Source organism: Periophthalmus magnuspinnatus, chromosome 13 (genome assembly GCF_009829125.3).
Source record: "Periophthalmus magnuspinnatus isolate fPerMag1 chromosome 13, fPerMag1.2.pri, whole genome shotgun sequence".
NCBI lineage: Eukaryota > Metazoa > Chordata > Actinopteri > Gobiiformes > Gobiidae > Periophthalmus > Periophthalmus magnuspinnatus.
In genome coordinates this window covers 15,883,793-15,906,636 of record NC_047138.1, presented here as the reverse complement: position 1 = coordinate 15,906,636, position 22,844 = coordinate 15,883,793, and the positions used below count along the sequence as shown (strand labels likewise).

General features: G+C 40.4%; 1 protein-coding gene across 1 annotated transcript in view; it reads left to right on the top strand.

Moving 5' to 3' along the window:
* lekr1 (leucine, glutamate and lysine rich 1) overlaps window positions 1–22,844 on the top strand; it is a 77,682-nt gene that overhangs the window by 36,020 nt on the left and 18,818 nt on the right. Inside the window, exons 5-7 of the mRNA XM_055226205.1 lie at window positions 3,594–3,671; window positions 5,621–5,824; window positions 20,947–21,022. Coding sequence (XP_055082180.1) covers window positions 3,594–3,671; window positions 5,621–5,824; window positions 20,947–21,022 — 358 coding nt within the window. The remainder of the gene's footprint in view (window positions 1–3,593; window positions 3,672–5,620; window positions 5,825–20,946; window positions 21,023–22,844) is intronic.

Below are 22,844 nucleotides of genomic sequence, written 5' to 3'. Positions count from 1 at the left end.
TTTTTATTGCTCACTGAAGCATATTGTTCTGTGCTCCCAGACACCCTGCTTTTATTTTTATAGACACAACAAAACCCAATAGGATGATTAATGTTTCTTTCTTATCAACACATAGCAACCTAAACAGCTCCTTAACTCCACAGTCAGCCAGATTAGGCCATCAGGTATGCCCTCCATCTGTAATTTGAATGATGTGCATAGTCAGGCTCACGGCATCAGATCTTGTGTAACCACTCTGCTTTTCACATTGAACTGCAAAACTATTTCCTGGAAAATGTCGGTCCATTGGTAACATATGACTGCACATGTCTTCCACATGCCTGAAACCACACAAATATTTCTATGTACTTGAACCTTGTGCCTCCAAAGCTCTGGAATACCAGTGTCTTAGCCCTGCTTCCTTTCCTCAGCAGATCAGCCTATTGGATAAAAGAATTGCACCAGAGAGTCAGATATCATGTCATTTCCAACCTTGAGGAGCAGAGGATGACAGAGCGTGGATGGGCCCGGCTGGTCGTAAAGGTCAACAGTAGGCTGCAGCTAAATAGCAGCACTTACAGGCCTGCTTTAAATCACCATAGATCTGACAGAGCAGAGCAGAGAGGGTTTAGGGAGAGAGCAAAAGGGCAGTGGAGAGGAGGATACAGGAAATGAGATGAGTGAGTGTATTACCTTTAGCCTATAGTCACAGAGTTTTGGTAAATGTATTGGGAGTGCATTTGTGGGGCTAACCAGCAGCACTGCACTAAATAAGATTATTTGGATTTAACACTGTGTTTTAATGAAGATGTTGGGAATCAGGAAGTCTTGTTTGCCTTCCACGGATGTATGATAATATTTATTCACATTTACATAATTTGTGCCACTTCTCTGCTTATGCAACTGTAGAGGCAGCCGCTACATTATAAATGACTACTGTTGTAAATTACAAATCATGATTTTTATCTCATGAGTGATAAAAGCAGCACAGTTGCTATTGCAATTAAAAATAAAAACAAAAAGTTGTATTTTTTGAATCAGCAAAAGTCCTCAAAATGCCACCTATAAACAGGAAGCTGGTCATAAGTAAAGAAGATTTGAATAGTAAGAATTATTATATTTTGCTTGTGTAGACTAACAGGCTCTTCTAATTGACAGTGTTTCCTGTGCTGGGTTTAGTTCAGTCAGTTACCTGCACGTACATGTAACTCAGCTTTAACCCTATTAGGTCATGGTTGATGCATATAGACAGTAAGTAGATCCCCTTAAGGCCGTCTGCCAAGCATTAACTAACGCACTCCTCTAGTTCTTCTTTGTCTTGATTCTAGAGGAGAAATGCTTCATTCAGGGTTCTTAAAATACTTTTGGTCAAATACTTTGCTGCATAAGTATGAGCAAAATGTTCTCTGATTTAAGTATGGATGACTTTTGGCTCTTTCATTATGGGAGTCTAATCTTTGGGAACTGTTCATCGGTTCTGAACACATGGTTTACTCTAAAAAAAAAAAGGGTGTTAGACTTAGTCTCAGATGTATTCTACTGTTAACTGTGGGTGTGAACCACAGGACTGAAAAAATTTGTGGTCGACTAAACTTCTATCAGTGTTGTTCACCTCATTTGCTAATTTTACATGCATCCTAACCATCTTAAGTTTTCAGATCAGAAATAATAAATTATAGCTATATTAAAATGTTAAGCTGCAACAACTGTCGCGCTGACAAACCAATAATCGGTCACAGTTGTCAAAGAAATCTGTGATGGATCTGAAGCAAGCCCCAGTTGCGTGTGGGGGCAAGGTCACAGGGCTAGACAGGCAGACAGAGTCTCACACACTCACAAACACATTAACTGATCATGCCGCCACTGGGGGATTAGTGGAGAAGCCGACAGGGTTAGGAGAATTAGCCCAAAGTCTGCTGTGCCAGAGGATGTGTGCGCACAAAGGACCGCCATGGCACGCAGAATACGAATTATAAGTGATTTCCAAAATGACTTTCTCAAGAGCAGGGCAGCAGCTGTGGCCGGGAGCAAGAGGTCAAAAACATAGTCATACAAGCACATGTATAGACCAGAGAATTAAAGGAGGCATGGTATGAGGGTAAATCAGCATCATGAAGTGTGTAGTGTAGTTTTTTATTCATGCATGTTGAGTAATCCTGTTGTAGGGTTGTTGTGAGGTTGCTGTCTTCAACTGTTAAATGCATTTTCACAAATCTCTCTGTAACCTATTCAATTCATCTTCTGAGCCTTGCTTTCACTGTAAATCATCTACCTGTCTTGTTGGCATTAGCTACTGGGCTATTTTTCATTTCAAAAACAAATTCCTAACTTGTTCTGTGTACATTATTTTAAGATGTATTGATTTTATTCTGGAAGTTGCCACAGACTCCGCCATTATCATTCCAGTTCATTTTGCACTGAGCTGCCAGTTGTGACAGCAAATACGTTATCCTGTTTTCAAGCCCCTCAGAGAAAAGGTACGGTACATTTATTTACTTGTGAGGACACATGAAAATTAGACATTTTACACAATCAGTTTTCTTTCTATCCACCTTATTCAAGAAGTTCAACCTACTTTATTTCATATTTTAGTGCCAAAACTTTTTACAAATTCTCCATTGAAATGAATGGGCTTCCCACTTAACTGTGCCTCAAATCCAAGAAACTGCTTCAGTTATAAGTGCCACCACAAAGAAAGTGTGCTTTAGTAGCATTTACAACAAAAGTGGGTGTGTGGAATAAGGTCAATACTATTTTAGCAACAAGACTTTTCTCAAATTCTCCATTGAAAAGAATGGGCTTCCCACTTAACTGTGCCTCAAATCCAAGAAACTGCTTCAGTTATATGTGGGAGGGTGAAGCATCATCTATTCTCTTAGGGAGGGGCAGGATTTTAAGCTTAAAAACCTGCCAATGCCAGTACAACAATAACAAATGATAACATATGTCCCCTTTAATACATGTACGTGGCTCTGGATAATGCATCATCCAAATGAGTTGTAAAAATGGTACGCCAAACTCCGCAAGCCAAGAGTCATAACATCCAGGAAACAATGCTGAACTTTTGCTGATCCCACAGGAAGATTCTGTTAGTGGCTTCTTCCACAGTAATGTCGGAGCGTAGGAGGACACACAAAAGCAGCTGGGGCCTTTGGTATGCGGCTCCAGAGCTTGTAATTGTAAAATATCCCCCCACGGTCACCACTGTCAGAGGGCTAATGCTTCTGAAATGTGCTTTAAGAATAGGTTCGAACAATCAGAGTTACAGACTGCTGGGTAAGTGGTGGGAACATGGGGGATAAGACAGTTAATCCTCTGTATTCTTGTGTATGGTGGAAGCTATAAAAAGATAAGAAGAATTATGAAAGTACTAATGACATAGTGCATTAGCGTCATAGTGTTAGCTGAAAGCATCTCAAGATAAAGGCAATGTTTAAGGGGGTTATTGCTGTTTTAAATTCACCACTGCAGTAGTTCATTGACTATATATGAAGATGCTTAGAAAAAAAAGACTGTAGGAAATGAAAAAAACAAAAACTCAAAGAAACTTAAAAGTCCTAAAAGAATTGAAAGTAACTGTTTATAAAATTGTATTCTTATCTTTCTGTCTTCAGGGAGCAGATGAGACAAAGCGAGGAGCAGTTGGCGCTACACAAGAACTCAGAGATGGACTACAAAGCCACAGTCCTAAGGTATAGTCTTCTAATTCCTGTAACACTCCCCATTCATCTTCTTGTCCAGCCTGGCCACAGTGCCCACAGCTACAGCCCCCCTCCCTTCTACCTCCGGTCTATCAGCGCTCTTGTGGAGGTGGGGATATTAGTGTCAGGCCCGGTCTGCCCTCGGATCACTTGAGAAGATCTTAGGCTCCAGAAAGTGCCAGTGACACAGAGGAGAGTCTCGTGTGAGGCTCGGGCAGCAGATGGAAGCACTTCTTAGCTTGGCGCAGTCTAATGTTTCTCACACACACTCTTGCAGCATGCCGTATACAGCCGTGATATGTACGCAGACACATGTGCACTCACGCCCATCCCACAGACAGCTATCAGCACCCCAGTCCTATCATCTTTCCACTGAGGCGTTGGGCGTGTGTATTTCACATACTATCTGATGCTATTCTTTTGCCAAGCCAGTGGCAGCCCTGGTGTGTTCAATTACGCCAGCAATTTCTTTCCCCTCCCACACAGCGGCCTCTGATCTCACCCTCTGGCTCATCCGCTGCTCAGCATATGATAGCACTCGGGCCAGGGGGGTCCAGCTATTTCAGAAGACATAAGAGGTAGGGGGGAAGCACCTCATTGCTCACACAAGTGTAATGGGACACAACTATTGGGGAAATTGTCCGAGACTGGACACCATTATGCACAGGTCATTAAGCAGATTGTGTGGGGAAGTGTTGTGTATGAATCAACTGTTTTTAAGCTATTCCTTGAATGCTCTGTTGTACAGGATGGATGTGACTCAACCTCACTCACTTGCTGCTGTAATATTCTTAAGTAAATCTATGTACCATTTCTAAAGACATAACTCTTTCATATTCTTTGAAAAGATAAAGCCACAACATGTTCAAAAACAAGGCAGGAACATGAAGTTGGACTGGTGTGTAAACAGAGTACAGACAGAGAGACAGTATTTCTGGTGCACACGGGCTGGGGCAGTTTGGTTTGGTGACCCAACATCCATTTTTTACGTAGCCTTGTTGGCCTCATTAAATTACAACCATCATGTTCTTTGGAGGTTGAGTGTCGAGAATATGCTTTGGATGCGCCCTGGATTCCTCCTTCTGGGAAGCTGTTCTAGGCATGTTTCTCTGGTAGGAGGCCTAAGGGTCAACTCAGGACTAATTGGACGTGGCCTGCTGTTCAATTTCAATGCTCCAGAATAGTCCAAGCTAAAAGGAAGAGTCTGTGGAGAGGAAGCTTTGAGTTTCTTTACTTGATTTGTTTCTTTTACTGTCATAGACAGTCTATTTCACAGTCTAATAGACCCCAGTGTTTATAAACAGAACGCCTGCATTCTTAACTGTTCCACACGTTAGTTCCAGTGTATTTTCAATGGGGGAGTTAGCGTTAGCCTTCAAACATCACAAACTATGAAAAATGAGGACTGTTTTTGTTTTGACAACCACTTGACTGCATGCAAAATCACCAAAGCCTTCTTAGAAAACATCACTGCATTTAGCACTGTTTTGATTAGATTATGAATGTTAACAGTTAGCACTGAAATTAGCATACATGCTAATGACCAGATAATAAATAGTTCTTAAAACTATTGTTATGCTGTGCAAAAATGTACCAAAAAATAATACAATTTACTTTTATTTCTTCAAGCACCATAAATCCTGCATATTTGTGAACTTTAGAAAATGGAGCAGCAAGTTTGATATTGACTGTTATTGGCAAATGTAACAAACATATGCAACAACCATTTGTCTGCGCCCCTTACAAATGTCCAAATTTATGTTTTTATTTTGCAGTCCTATTCAAATGAATGGGATAGAATGTTAATATCAGTACCACCTGCTTAGCAACAATTCTAAACATGTCACTTGTGGAAGGATCTATATATTTTCATGTGCTTGTATAATTTGCGTCATCTTGACTCAAGCACATATTTGTTTCCTTCTGTTTATTGCCGACAGGGTGAAAAGTGAATTGGAGAGGACACATGAGGAGTGGTTGTCAAGCCAACGGAGATGTGACACATTACAGGAGCTGTTATCCACATGGCAACAGAGACTAGAACAAACGAGTGGGAAGTACCACGCAGCTGAGGAGGAAGTGACTGGTCTGAAGGAGGCTTTGGAGAGGGCAGAGCGGGATGCCAGAGATGTGCGCCGAGACAGGTTATGATTAATGTCCACCATGTCTGATCAGTCCACGCTGTTCTGCTCTGACGGCGTCCAGCTCCACTCCCCATGCAATAAACAGCCCATAGATCACTCATTAGGCAGGGATAAACATTACATCAGGACTGAACCACTGGCAGTCCAAGAATCATTCAAGTCAAATTCTGACATCTGTATGATTGTTAGCAGAAAGGGGTTTACTTGTCATGGGCCCTGCTTAAAATATACACAATAGGAAGTACTGAGAGATTTGAGATTCTTCTAGTAACACAGTGTAAGCAAATCTAAAAGTCATCTCCTGTTTTGACTTTATTTAAATCAGGCTTTTGAAACTAAATCTGGTCTGTTAAAGTTTATTACCACTCACATAGTTTTTGTTGACAAGAATACAAAGTGCTGTATTCCAGCCTGATCACTAGTGAAACCAATAACATTAGGAGATAAATGTATGCACGTATGCGAATGCTTGCTTGTTACAGCCTTTGTTAGCTTAAACAATTACATAAGGATCATTACTGACAGTCAAGGAGTTGGATCACTTCAGCTGTTTCAAGTATGAAAGCCAAAGATAGCATTGTGCTAGCTCGCATTTTTCTGACAAAAAACACAATGTGGCTGAACCATCAAAATAAACTGAGGTTACTGTGAACTAATATTGACAGTCCCTCAGTGTTACTTACAAAAGGCATTTTCAATCCAAGCCAAACTATAAAGCATGTACCATGTTAGCAAAAGCCGTGGTGCATGGAACCTTTAGAAAAACCTTAAGTTCTTGCTGTTGCATAGAGCATCTGACACCTAATTCACACATTTTCAATGAAAGTGCTCATTTAGAATTTTTTTTCATTATTGGAACTTAACTAACTAAATAGTCCATAGGTGCAGACACATTTTATGAAACCCTAATTAACCAAATAATTTAAGAGAAATCTCAAAAAATGTCTTTGAGGCTATCCAAAACAGAAAGTCCTCTACTTTTATGGCACTTATTAGTGATGATCAAATAACACTTGCTAACAGGCGCTGTGCCACTTGTGCTTTCCTCTCAGAATTACAATGCGCCGTGGGCTGTTCTGTCCCTGCTGCTCTAATAGATTGTTTTGTTCTGACACTAAATATTTACAACGCCTTTGTGTCAGAGAGGACGCGAGGTGAGTACAGTCAACAATTCATGGCCAGCATTATGAGTCTATTCAGAGCCTTCTGTACTGCCTCTCTGCACTGGCTGAGTTGATCTCTTTTTGGGAGGTTGGAATGCTGCCCAGAATCTTACGTAAGCTGTTACCTTTTTTTTTTTCTATGTGACCGGTACATTCTGGCAAGCACAAGCAGCGCTGAATGCTCTAACATAGCTCTTTATAACGGCTTGGTACTCAGGGTGCAGCTTTTGTCCTATTCAAAATGCCATACAGAATAGCATATGATTACTCAAAAGGGCAACATTAATCGCAAACAAATCGTGAGTGTAATTTCAATGGACACAATTAACATATCACAAAGGCTGTCATTATTTAGATAATACTATGTAGTCCTCTGAAAGAAATTTATTATATCTATTATTTATTATTGCTGCTAAGACCTATACAGCAGTGATTTTCAACCTTTTGTGAGTCATAGCAAACTTTTTAGTTGAAAAGTTTCTGCAGTATTATCAACTAAAACTTTACCAAATCACATCTTTTAGTAAAAAAACATTTTATATTATGTTACAAATAATGTCTGTGCCATTCTCTGGTTCTTTAAATTTGACAATGCGATTGTTTATCCTTATTTGGTGCAAAAGTTCACTCAGGACATGCCAAAATGACAATACCTCAAGCCACACTAGGGTTCCCTGGCACACGGGTTGAAAAAGGCTGCTATACAGTATGTTTTGGAAATGATGGATTGTTCTATTAGTGTAGTTAGTGGTAGTTAATATTTCATACACTTGGACATCCTGCACAGTGAACACAATTTGAAGTAAGCTCTCCCTCATCTGGATTTGGTGTTAGTGTTCTATTTACTGGCAGCAACGTTGATTAACCTTGAAAAAAACAATAGGTAGCTACTTAAGCAACTTGAATGGCATGCTAATATAAGCATTCCGTCGTAATGATCGCAATTTGATGGCAGGAATACTCAGAATGCTCTTGGATTTAAAAAAAGTCCAGGAGTTCTACCTTTGACATAACAATCTGGGGAAATTTGAAATGGAGTGATTATGAGGCTCAGAGCTTAAGGACCTTGTAAACAGTATTAATGAAACAAGTGGGAATGAGGCAAACTATAACTCCAAGTACGTTTTTGATAAGGGATCAGTGCTATATATGTAGTTAAAAGCTCAAAAGAGTCAGTTTTGCAGTTCTCAGTACTTTGTCTTCCATATTTGTTCAGCTTTATTATTCAGTATTGGAGGACATGATATTGATATTTGGATGAGATGTTACAATTTCCGTTAGAGATGGAGTAAAAGTCACAGAATACGTCAGATTCAGATGCAGATAAGAGCGGAATGACGGAGCTGTGTTTTCTGCATGCGTCCTACAATAACCTCTCTATGGAGCTCTGAATAAAACAGAGACCACACGCTACTCTCTGCTGATGACCTCTGGTGAACTGCGTTGACTTGCTGGCGGCTTAGCGTGCAGTGGATGAGACCAAACATTCCCCACATCAAATAAAAGAGACTGCACTGCATAAAAGGAAGATAGTTCAAATGACTTAAATTACGAGAAATTGTATTGGATGGAGTAGTTTTGGCTCTTTTTAAGTATGTCAAATGCCAAGGTAAGTCGCCCAATCTTCAAACTAAAATAGTAAGTTATTCCAGCAATATTAATGACTCTACCTTTTTCAAGCAAATGTTCTATTCATGTGGTTAAACGTCTTGTGGGACATGCGCTTATGTGTCTTTGGTTCAACTGAATTTAAAACCAAATACCAGTAATAGAAAACACCTTTTTGGATATCGATGAGCACTAGACTACGTAATACGCTTTAATAATTATGCTCAATTCATGTAATTTTGTATTATTTTTTGCAGTGTTCTGGACTTCTATATATCTAGCTGGCTAAAAAAGTAAACTTAACCACTTCTCCTGTCTGACCTCCAGTGGCCCATGAAAGGATGGACTCTGTAGCGCATACATACAGTCTAGCGCGGCCTCAGCTTCCTCATTTAATCTTTGCCTGACCTCACCTAACCCCATTACTCTTCACACACATCACAAAACATCTCTCTTTTCAAACTGAAGCACTCAGGCGATGTTAACAACAAAAAAGTAGCCTAGAGCTCATTTTTTACCACGGTTGATTTAATTTCTTATAACCTTTGAATGAAATGGCTTATTATTGGAAATTTGTGCTGTGCATTTAACCTGTCTGCTTGGAAACTCTTCAGGTCCTTTGTGTATGCTCAAGGCAGATGAATGGATTGATTCCACAGTATTCAAAAATCAGATAATTGATAGTAGTTTTATCGATTAGTATCAGTTTTTTCGGTACTTTTGACAACTAGAGTGATCATTTGAACAAGTATCACAAGTGTAACAAGTCACATCAAACGAACAGAAATGAACCTTCTCTGAATAGCTTTATTATTGTTCTTCTGTGGCAATAACTATAAATAAATAAATACCAAATTATGATCTTGAGCTGTATCAAAATTAGTAATCAGACCACATAAATTAGTATACGCCCATGGGCCACTATGGATCTTAACTGACACTACTTGAGTGCAAAAGAATCCCTGCAATTCAGAGCAAACTTTATAAAAAACATCTCTAATTTCTGATTTACTAATTTTGAAAGCTTCAGTGGATGTCTGATTGTGTATCTGATCTGGTTTATTCATCAGAACTTGAGAATTTGGGGTTAATATGACAATGCAGACTTACATTATAGATTAGTAAAAGAGTCTTGGTCTGCCTGGCTAACACGGTCTGGAAAATGAACCTAGGATCTTTTTAATGTGAGGTGAGGGTGCCAACACCTTTCTTACTACCATGCAAGCATGTCGGTAAATGATTTCAATTTGTTTAGCAATTTTCAACCTCCACTGGGCCTTCCAAACACTTCACTTTTTGCATGGTCTGGTTTGAATCTGTCATGAAAAAGTAGTTTGTACTGATGTTGTTTTTTACTGCTTTTTCTGTCCAAGATATTCTCGAGGGTGCATTTTTAAAAGAACACAGTGTGACTTCTGAGCTCAAAATACATTGCTTGAAATCAATAAAATATCAGGAAAAACTCACCTTTTATGAGAAACAAAGTGTACCTGTTATGAGAGATATCAGTCTGTCCATTGCAATTGTGAGAACGTGCCAGTCATAACTATTTGTCTAAAGCATAGACTGTATAAAGAAGTTAACTTAAGTTAGTGTGACATCACCCATGTCATTCAGCTCAAATTTCCATGTTATGAATTCTGACCGCGAGTACCACAGCAACTAAAGATCCAATCCAAAGCCAGGCCCACACCATTGGTTTAGCAGGGAGCGAGCGCTTAGCAACGCTGTCAATCAAATCTGTTGCTAACACTAGCAGGAGCGACCTCAGGGAAAGAAGACACCAGATTAATGTTCATATCTTGATTTACAGACACAATAGTGAAGTAAAAGTTGCATGGTTATTTAGGGCGGGTTATACGAACACCTTAAGACTAAAGGACACTCACTACAGCAATTACAGAGCGAGGGATGACAGTTTTCCAGTGTAAAGTGAATTGGAGCCAGAGTTGTTGGAGCTGGATGCATGCCATTGCTCACTTGTTATCTGGAAGGCTAGCAGGTTAGCTATGCCAATTTATATATACATTCTATGATCTAAAGCACGTGTGTCAAACTCAAGGCCCGCGGGCTAAATGTGGCCCACCTTGTCATTTTATGTGGCCCACAACAAGGTAGATTAAAAGGTATGACTGCCTTAAAATGTCAGTTTATCAGGAGATGCACAGTAATACAGCCATACTTTTTACATTTATGGACATGCACATGCAATATTTGTAACCTGAATAAGTAATAAATACAGAAACAGTTAATGAACAAGTTAAAAAAGTAGTTTATTTTACATTACATCAGGCCCTTTAAGGGGAATCATTTTGCCGATGTGGCCTTCGGTAAAAATGGGTTTGACACCCCTGATCTAAAGGGAGGCAGGTTTTGTGCAATGCTTGAGCTGTTTAAGAGGCTCCCGTGACACATTTATTATCCCTTTATTGACCCTCACAATCCTCAGGATTAATAGAATCGCCGACAAATAATCACATTAGGACAATTCCAGCTCCCACAGATGATTGCTGTTGTTGTATCCTTGGGCCAGACACTTCACCCACCACACACCCAGTGTCTGCGTGCACTGGTGTATGAATGTGTGTGTGAATGGGTGGGTACCTTGAAGGTGGAAAAGCGCTATATAAAAATGTGACCTTTTACAGTTTAACACATTTATCTATGAGGCCAATAAAGTTTACCTTTACCTTTAAGTGCAGAACAATGCAAGAACCATAAGAATGTGTTGCGTTGTGTTTTGCATGTGGTCTGATGTCCTTGTTGTCAGTTCTTAGAATAACTAATTTCTCAGTTCCTTTAAACTTCATAAAGTACAGTCAACAGTTTTGAGAGTTGAACAGCCAAAGTATTATGGAAGTCTGTTTTTGAAGTGACACTTGAGAAAACCGCTGTAGCATCCAACGTGCAAAAGCCTCCTTCAACGCAGTTGCAATTAAAGGCTGGTGGTTAGAAGATAAACACGAGCGGTGACAGACGAATGAACGAGGGAGTCTTCGGGAGGAGATTAGCCACTGACGGAGAACTGGAAGGGTAGAAGAGAGGGAGAGATCTGCTGCCTGCGGGTCATACAATATTCTATACGACTGACACAAAGTTCAAAACAGAGGCAAGGAGAGAGGAGTGAAAGTGGTGCAAAGTGGATTTAGAAGTCAGGAGAGGTCAGAGAGTGTGTGCTGTTCCTCATCCATCTGCTAAATGTGAGAGGACTGGCTTCAAGTGCGTTTAAGTATCGGGGGAATGGGTTCGTGACAGAAATTATGATCCCAATATCAAGGCTGCACACTACAGCACAAATCTGTCACCAACACAGTAGTGAAAAAAACAAAAATGACCTGAGAGCTTACTGATGATATGTTCCTGGGCAAGACGCTTTCTCTCAGACTGCCTATTCTAGTCACAAAAGGACAACTATAGGAAGTTCCATTCAATAACAGGCAAAATAAATGGGATAAAGGTACCAGAGAAGCACCAAATTATGTTTTCATTTAGTGTCAATGATTAAATATACAAAAATGAATGAATATTTGTATTGTATTAGTTTTTTTTTTAAATTATTATTATTTTGTTTATTTATTTGAATAGTTTTGTGTTATCATTTATGACCTGTCAAATTTCAAATAAAAAAGGCAGTTTTTCTTATTTAAAGTGACATGTTTGATTAATTTTTAGTAACTGTAAAATGAAATTCAACTGTTTCACATCATGCAATTTTTACATATTTTAAATCACTGATTTTAATACAAGGGTTAGGGGTTAGGGTTAGCCATAGACTGTACAAAGAAGTGGACTAAGTGAGTGTGACGTCACCCGTAGCATTCGGCTCCAGTCAAATAACGCTCATCGAGGCTAGCAGTCATAGGGGCGAATTTGGAATCGAGCTCCATATTTGGAATTCTGACTGCGAGTATCATAGTAACCAAAGAGCCAATTTGGAGCCAGGCTGTTGAAGGTAAAACCCCTACCCATCCATTCCGCTGGCTTAGCAGGGAGCAGGCGCTTAGCAACTCTGCCAATGAAACCTGTTGCTAATGTTAGCGGGAGCAACCTCAGGGGAAGAAGACACCTGATTTGTCTGTTATTAATGTTTATATCTTGACTTACAAGTAAAATAGTAAAATAAAAACACCAGGATCATGTAGAGTGGGTTAATGTGAACATTTTAAGACCAAAATGACGAGCCTGACAGCAGCAGTTACAGAAAGAGAGGTGACAATTTTTCAGTGTAAAGAGAATTGAAGCCAGTCGATGGAGCCGGAAACATGTTCCAAACGTGCACTTTCTATGCAGAATGTGGCGGCTAGTTGGTTAGCTATGTCTATTTATATATACAGTGTATGGGATTAGGGTTAGAGGTTAGGGTTGCATTACTGTGTCAATACAAGTTAATAGGCAGGTCATATGAAAATGATGCATTAGACAATTTTATACTATTGTATGGAAAGCAGTTATCATATCACAAGTCACATTTTATTACATCTTTGATCAATAGCTTTTGCATTGCCCAGTATGTCTGGCTCATATTCCACTGACAAATTCGGCTCATGTCATTTAGACTTTTGTTATTTTCATTACCAGCACATCACCATCACTTACATATACTTAAATATTCTCGCACACTTTTACTGGAATATGGCTTTTGTTTCTGTTTTCCTCCACTGTCCTCCAGAGTGGAACATATTATATCATCCACGTCTGGGTCTGCTGCACTTTTATTGTTCTTTTTATTCACTTGTCATAAATAGCCATAGTTGTAAATTCATATGTCATATTTTTTACAAGCTGTCTCACTGCTGCTTTGAGCGGACGAATGAACGCGAGAGAATGGAGGCTTTGAAGATGTGAATCATTTTCCCAGGTGACTACCATGATATCATTGTTATAGGGAGAGAGAGAGTTCAGAAAGACCCATTTATTCTCATTGGCTTGTGGTCACATGGTTCATAGAGTTGCAAACAAGCCATGCTCGTCATCTGTTTGAGCCTAAGTGAAACAATGCAGCATCTGGGGAATATGTTGCGCTGTTTTCATTACTCCCAGGGATAAAACTTTGCCTCAGCACCATCTTGTCTTTGCGTTAAGCCTTTAATGTGTTTATATGCTCAATACTGTGTCCTTCTTTAGCACGAGCAAGTTCATTAGCTTAGCCATTTGGTAGCCAAGTGGTAGAAATGGAAGTATAGAAGCTATCGAATTTCCACAGTATGATGATTTGGATCCACAATAATCCAAATCAGATCAAATTTAAAAAGGATGTATGATGTTGTAATCCATACAACTTGACACTCTTATCAGTTCAGCTTGTTTGCTTGTTATTTACTCACGGTTGCCACAACAAACCTGTTGCATGGTAATTTGTTGCCTCCATGAGCGATGCATTGCTTAAAATTATCCATTGTGGGTGGATTACAGTATATTGCCTAAAAGACAGATGTCTATGCGTTTTTTGAACAAGCTTCAGACTGATAATACAGAGTTGTTGGCATATGCTTAATCGCTCCACCCACACTTTATACCCAAGTCCCTGTCACTGGTTTTCAGGTTCCAGGATATGATGATGTCATACTTCCTGATGGGAGGGGGAGTTTTCCCTATTGATTAGTTATCACATAAAACATTTTTTAAAGGTAAATTGACAAATGGTGAGCCTGATCATTACTATTTGTGACTACATCCTGTAACTTGCTGTATTACAATACCCCCCACTCCTCCATTTGTGTATATTATTTATTCATTATTGATATTGTGATGTTTCTAAGTTTTGTTGTTTCATTCGTATTAACTTTATATCGTTCGATAAAGTTCTTGAATGGAGTTTGGCAAATTAAAAACATAAGCAGAAAAGTTTCACTTTTTTGGTGCCACGTGACTTGGCTGTATGACAGTACTGTGACTAAAAACTCAACCTCTGACTCTGACAGCTTATTCATATGCAATAAAACTGCAATATGACATTATTTCAACTGCTGTGACCTGCGTTGACTCGAGATAATATCAGCATAAAAGAGAGGAGGGGACTATGGCTTTTTGATGAGGCAGCATCACACACACAGTTCACGCATACTCAGATTACGCACACTCCTGTCTGTCCTTAAAAGCAGCATGGCGTGCGAGTGAACCAGAGTGCTCCCACATTTCCCCATCATGCCTGCCTGTAATCCCCCCAGACCTGGCTCAGGGGCTGAGTTTGCACGCTCCTTCTCCCTGGGGGGTAGTCCACACGCACAGAGACACACGCAAAAACATCCCAATTCATCCATCCACTTACCTTTCTCAAGGAGGCTAGTTTTTTGGTGACGAGCGGAGGATACCTGACATGGAGGCACGCGAGCATCCAGACTAGCTCAGATACGCTCATATCTTATGCATCAGCAGACAGTGCAGTGGATTTGGAGAGACTGTAGTCGGGTCATTTAACAAAGAGGGTAAAAACACAGACAGACACGATGCTTAATAACTGTATCTCAGTGCAAAATAAATGGACATGTATGCACAATATTGTACATGGTAATTAAGAAATACAGAACTAGTTTGTTTGAAACATTTGTAGCGGTTCAAGTTATTCCTCACTTTCCAACCATACTAATTATTTACCACAATGAGTTTATATGCACTTTTTATACCTTTCAGATACCAGAGCGATGCTTTTCAGTTATTGTAATGCAAACTGCAACTATCATGCTAACAGCGCACCACAATTACTTTCTGTTTGCTTTATAATTAGCGTTCTCATTTTGACACTAAAAGCTGATTTTACAACATATCTGTAATGGGACAAGACATATTTGACTTAATAATAATAATAATTTTCTGCTATGTTGCAGTATTTACCTAACGCGATATCACAAACTAAACTTTGATTAAAACAGTACAGTAATTTGCTGACTTCAATGGATTCAATATTTGCAATTTGCTTCCTGTTGTTGGGTCTTTGAGCAAAAAAATTTTTCACTCCCATGCATATGTATAACTAATACATTAATATCAGGGTTCACAAGAGCATATCCCCTTAACTAATGGCCCTAATACCACCTTAGACAGTGGCCAGCTACTCGCAATTGAAATAAAGAGCTATATCACTCTCAAATACACTCACAATTTAGACTACACATTACTCTCTCATGCATTTTTGGTAAGAGAAATTGAGAGTTATTTTGCTCCACTTCCCTCAAAGGCAACATTATAAAGTTACGATTTTGCAATAGCATCACATGTAACGTAATCCTTCCTATTCTTTCAACTCTCCATCCCAAAATGCATTCAAATGAGTTTCCGAGTCAGATGTTGGCTTCAAACAGGCTCTCTTCAGGGTTCATTCATGCGTGCGTGTCTGCCTGCTCGGCGTATGGGAGTGAGTGGGCTGATGTGATTAGCCAGAGCCAGTGGAGTGGATAATATTGTGTCTGCCCTGGCTCTCAAGTCTACTGCTGCTCTTTATCACATTCTAGAACATCTAATACTTTATCACATTCACTGTCAGCACGCCACTAACAGCCTTTAAACTTGCATGCAATATTTCTCCGCTCATTAGTCTGTTTTAGGAATACACTACAAGAACATGGAGGAAAATGAGGTCTTCATTTGTAAACTTCTGGATGTTGATTTCATAAGATAATGTAGTAAAAACAGATCTACTGGCAGTTGTGTGTGTCATTCACTGATCAAAAACAAGCTCTTAATAATTACTGACATTTTTTACTTTGAGCTTTCACTATAATCCAAACAAAGCTGAAGTCATATTTTGCTACATTCACACTTGTTTCTTTAATCCTGTTTATCTGGTTGTCTTACTCTGAGCTTCAAAAATCACTTTACATTTTCCCCTGATTGTTAAATAACAGGTAGAAATCTGTAGATTTCCAGTGCTATTTTTAAATTCATGAATCACTCGTTCTGAGCATTTCTGTTAACAAATGGCATCCATTACAACTGCATGCTAATATTGGCATGCCGGTCACATTGCTTAAAATGATAATATTCAACTTCCTAGGGGTGGAAAGTCAACTGTGTGATTCCATGGAAATAGAAAGTTAAAACTATAGTACGGAACACTCTCCATGGAGGTAAGTTTTATGCCAAACTGTGGAATATTATAGCCAAAGGAACAACATTTTCATGGAAACAAGCGGGAGGAGGTCCTCCTCCGGGCCAAATAAGAGTTTGTTTTGTGGAAATGCAAAACAACTCAGAGAAAGGACACATGTTTTTCAGTGCAATAAAAAGATCCATAAAGAAAAAAAACATGCTTTAAAGGGCTAGCTTTTGTATTTTTTATGGTTAATTCTTACTTTTACCAGTGGATGTTAACACATGTTTGAAGGTCAATAACAGTACATATAATGCATAATATCTATCCTTTAAATTACATGGGTTGTTATCGCAGGTGCAGATCGATCCCCTGATCTCATATGAACTCTTATTTTGTGCGCTTACAACATTGTACTTGTAACATAGTGTATGTCTCTCTCTCTCTCTCTCTCTCTCTCTCTCTCTCTCTCTCTCTCTCTCTCGCTCTCACTCTCTGTCTCTCTCTCTCTCGTTTGTTGTCATTTCAGTCACTGTCAGTCTGATCTTTGACTGGGGCACCTGATTTCCCTCTTGTGATAATGTTTTAATCCTTGACTGTGCACAAAGCAGGGATCAAAAACAAAACTTTACAGCCTAAAGGCCTAAACGAACACTACTCACTAAAATGCAAGCCAACAGTCAACAGTAAAACTACCTGCACCTGCTGGTCAGTGAAATCCCCATGTGGAAGGAAACACACGAGACACACGAGAAACACGGAAAAAGTGAAATATATATCCGAGAGTGTGCAGGCACTGAGCATTACTTAAAGAAACATAAATAATGCCTATGGTTGTTGAAAATATTACCTGGAGTTGTTTTAAATATACTCAAACAAATGAGTATGGTCCAGTGAATAGTATAACATCTCCGAGGAGACAACAGACACTGCAGGTGGAAATGGGGTGGAAGTGGAAGGTGACAAGAAGCAGGAACATAGTTGAATTTATAGAATGGGACCCATGTTTTCATCACAAATGAAAATAGATTACGTACAAAAATAAATTATAAAATGCTCAGGCAGGAATGGAAGGAATACTTTGAGGATCTCCTCAATTCCCCCGTCATGTCTTCCGAGGAGGAAGCAGAGACTGGGGACCCGGAGGCGGACTCGTCCATCACCCTGGCTGAAGTCACCGAGGTGGTTAGCAAGCTCCTCGGTGGCAAGGCTCCGGGGGTGGACGAGATCCATCCCGAGTACCTCAAGTCTCTGGATGTTGTGGGACTGTCTTGGCTGACACGTCTCTGCAACATCACGCGGTGGTCGGGGACAGTACCACTGGAATGGCAGACTGGGGTGGTGGTCCCTCTGTATAAGAAGGGGGACCGGAGGGTGTGTTCCAATTACAGGGGAATCACACTCCTCAGCCTTCCCGGTAAGTTCTATTCCAGGGTACTGGAGAGGAGAATCCGACCGATAGTCGAACCTCGGATTCAGGAGGAGCAGTGTGGTTTTCGTCCTGGTCGTGGAACACTGGACCAGCTCTATACTCTCCATCGGGTCATCGAGGTTTCATGGGAGTATGCTCGACCGTGTCCCTCGTGGTGTCCTTTGGGGGGTGCTCCGGGAGTATGGGGTCCGGGGCCCTTTGCTAAGGGCTGTCCGGTCCCTGTATGACCGGAGCAGGAGCTGTGTTCGCATTGCCGGCAGTAAGTCAGACCTGTTCCCGGTGCATGTTGGACTCCACAGGGCTGCCCTTTGTCACTGGTTCTGTTCATTATATTTATGGACAGAATTTCTAGGCGCAGCCAGGGACCGGAGGGGGTCTGGTTTGGGAACCACAGGATTTCATCTCTGCTGTTTGCAGATGATGTTGTCCTGATGGCTTCATCGAGCCAGGACCTGCAGCAGGCACTGGGGCAGTTTGCAGCCGAGTGTGAAGCGGCTGGGATGAGAATCAGCTCCTCCAAATCCGAGGCCATGGTTCTCGACCGGAAAAAGGTGGTTTGCTCTCTCCGGGTGGGTGGTGAGTCTTTGCCCCAAGTGGAGGAGTTCAAGTTGTTGACGAGTGAGGGAAGGATGGAGCATGAGATTGATAGGCGGATCGGTGCAGCGTCTGCAGTGATGCGGTCGCTGTATCGGTCCGTTGTGGTGAAGAAGGAGCTGAGCCGGAAGGCGAAGCTCTCGATTTACCGGTCAATCTACGTTCCTACCCTCACCTATGGTCATGAGCTCTGGGTAATGACCCAGGACAAGATCGCGGCTACAAGCGGCCGAAATGGGTTTCCTCCGCAGAGTGGCTGGGCGCACCCTTAGGGATAGGGTGAGGAGCTCAGTCACACGGGAGGAGCTCGGAGTAGAGCCGCTGCTCCTACACGTTGAGAGGAACCAGCTGAGGTGGCTCGGGCATCTGCTCAGGATGCCTCCTGGACGCCTCCCTAGGGAGGTGTTCTGGGCATGTCCCACCGGGAGGAGGCCCCGGGGAAGACCCAGGACACGCTGGAGGGACTATGTCTCTTAGCTGGCCTGGGAACGCCTCGGGATCCCACCGGAGGAGCTGAAGGACGTGTCCGGGGTGAGGGAAGTTTGGGAGTCCCTGCTTAGACTGCTGCCCCCGCGACCCGGCCCCGGATAAGCGGAAGAAAATGGATGGATGGATGCTCAGGCAGACAAATGCAATTGTTTTATTTGTTATTTAAAACTAATATTGATTATCCTCTGTATTGGAGCCTAATAGAATCCTCTCCTCTCTCAGCCCCTTTGAGGTCTCACTGGAAGAAGTGCTAAGCCTATTCATCCCAAACACTGTCATCCATTCCTCAACACATCCCTAATAGTTTTGCTTCCTGTCTTATCAGCCAAAGCAGCTGCTGAAATGACACATTACTTTTGGCCTCAACATCAACAAATCAATGCTCAGTGTAGCCTTGGTGCTTATCTGTGCTCCATCTCCTCTCAGCAGCGGCGAGCTTTTTATCTGCACATTTCAGACACTTCTTTGCAGCCCTCGCCCCTGAGACTGTGGGAGTGCGTGTGTTAAATATGCTTTATGCTGCCTGACTGGCTGAAAGGGTCATTACAAGAGTGGCATGTGTAAATATTGTGAGAGCATTCTGTGTCGTGACTGATAGATGGAGTCGTTGGCATGCTCCTCTGGATGTTCAGGTGCAAAGAGCTTCTGGAGAAGTCTGTTTGGAGATTTGTGTAGCTCACACTTCTACTGGAGTCATTCATTTATTTAGGTGGGCTTAGTGTGTGCCAGACCATACCACCTTGAGAATCCCTGATGTTGTCTGTTCTCGAAAGCTAAGCAGGGTTAGTTAGTACTGGAATGGGAGACTGCTGAGAGCATTAGGTGCCATGGCATAAAGGAGTAGCAGCGGTTTAACGCATACTGCCGTTGTGTCCTTAGGCAAGACACTTCACCTACCTTGCTCATTTATGAATGTGGTTTGTGAGAGAAAGCTAGATAGACTCTAGCAGTGCATCTTTAAGCATCCTAAAAGTGCTATGTAAATAAAATGCATAATTATTATTTCTCAAAGTGTATTCTTCTACCAAACATTTCAAAATTTTTAATGGAGCGCTGTTTTTCTGGTGCAGGGTACACTGTCTGCTTCTCCATAGAGATGTTATTGCTTTGCCTGGATGGTTCCCCAGTGCAGCTGCTATCTGTGTTTGTTCAATTTAGTTCTGAGGAAGAAGAAATTAAAGCATTCAACCCCTATAGATTAGGGGTCATGCATTTCACCTACTTTGACTTTGACTGCTTTTTAAAATGTATTTTTTAAATGTTTTCAAAAACAGTTAGCTGGATGTATCAGACAAAAACATTAAAATACAAATATATTTATATCACTTGTAGATTGTAATGTAGAGAAGGTTTCAAAGGGCCTCATCCAGACTGTTTTTGCAATCAAGGCGTTTCAGCTCCCATCCAGAAGTCATTTTCAATTTGATTTGAGACACTGGGATTTATACGACACTGAGTTGAATAAGTTCTACATTGGACCCCTCATGGACAAATGAGGGAGTACAGTGTCTAGTCAATTGTAGACTTTTATCATATGATTTATTCTCATTCTTATGTTAAGAGGTTTGCATGACATTCAAACTGCTACCGAAAGTTCTTATGTCCTGATGCACTGTCATAATGAAACATGTAAGTGTGAAATAAGAGCCGGGTTTTAGCCTGAAGATTTCCTGTGTACTTTCAAACGTTGCCGTTGACCTGACCACATTTTCTCTATGCATGCTTGACATTCTTTTATTTTTATCAGCACAAAGCATGACCAGATATTTGTCAGTGCACACTATTCATGTTTTTGTCAATGTTTTTACAGGGACATGTTGACAGAATCACACCAGAGAGCCTTGGACAAGCTGAAGGACGACTACCAAAATAACTTAGCCTTAAAGGTAATTATCACAGCTATAACAACAAATGAAGAAATATGTTTTTTCCTTTACTCACATTAAATTACTGCAGACCAATTTTATGCCTATTATATGTAGTTGTTCATAGGGTTTTATATATATATATATATATATTAGCTTGGAATGGAAACAGCTCCAAATATTTTTATGTCTGGCCAAAGTAAAAGTTCAGAATTGTTCACCATAACAATGCTGTGTTTTGTCTCAAGGGTCCTCAAAAATCTTGGGATTCTCTCAGATACAATTTGGGGAATCTGATAATGAGGTGCCATTGTTTGTAAGCACTTTGAAATGTTGTGTAGATGTGTAGCATCTAGCATCTCTGCTCACAGGTTTATTTTAACTGGTGTTGGTTGACTTCCAAAGGCTCTTGTTTAGACTAGAACACCAATGATTCAGCATTTAAGTAAACACATTACCTTCAACAGTTTGTGAACAAGCTTCTTTAGTTGATTTTATTTAGTACGAATTAGGCAACAGTTAAATCCTTCACTTTCATACATATCTTCTAACACAGGGGTGGGCAAACTTCTTGACACATGGGCCACAATGTGTTCTAAAATTTGACAGAGGAGCCAGGCCAGGATATAGAGATGTATATATTACATTAGAGACTTGGCCTGTAACATTAACAAAATATGAATATGCAAGGCTAATTGTACAAATTGTTTTCCAATTGCATTAATTAATTCATGGATAATTAATTTATTAAATTTCAGTTAAATAAATACAGCAGAAAAACTTTGAACAAGGTTTACCCTTACCTATTTTAATATAATTTGGTCACCTTTGGCGGGCCGGATTAATAAGGCCAAAGGGCCGTGTGTGGCCCCTGGGCCATCGTTTGCCCATGTCTGTTCTAACACATTGACTTTACTGTGTGGAACAATCAGATAAAAAAGTACATTATATTTGGTTTATTTTATGTGCATAGATTGAGTTGAACTTATTTTTGTTTCATTTATTTTTTTATTTTTCAGTTCTTACAATTACTACTGCCCATAAATACTGTAAATTTCGGACTATTGAGCGCACATGAAAATAAACAGCCCCAGCAAAATTTTAGAAGGAAATTAATTTTGTACTTATACAGGCCACACTCGAATATAAGCCGCATGTTACAGATATGTTGTAACATGAGATATTTACACAGAAAGACAGTACATGGAGGTTTTTTTTAAACTGTGCCTGAAAATTGGCAGTACGGCTGCAACACGCCATGAACACGGGATGAACATACCTGCATGTTTAAAAAATAAAACAGCGCAAAAAACATCTGCTTTTATTTCCTCTGAAAACTTTGTTGTCTTTTTACATTGACTAGGTTTTTCTTGCTGCTGCCTCCAATGTCGCACAATCGATTCCTTAATGCCAAGCTTATGTGCAGTTGCTCTATTTCCTTCTTTGATGGCCAGATCATTTGCCTTTAACTTAGAAGCTGCATCATATGCATTTCTTCGTCTGTTTTCCATGATGAGGGTGACCGTTAGCCAGTAAAAATCTATTAGCCGCATCTTTGTATTGGTCGCAGGGTTCAAAGTGTGGGAAAAAAGTAGTGGTTTACGAAATTTACGGTAACTCGAAAAACATGACTATATATATATAAAAGGATGTGCTCATGGGTGATCATTCAGCTCCATCAACTGTGACTCCAGTTCACTTTATACTGAAAAATTGAGTTTGAATTTGACTAGAGCCAAACGTTATGGTTGATGTCACACTCCCTTAGTCCACTTCTTTATACAGACTATGATTCTTACAGTGAGCAGGATCGCCTCTTCACAGATCTGACTTTTAACTTGGC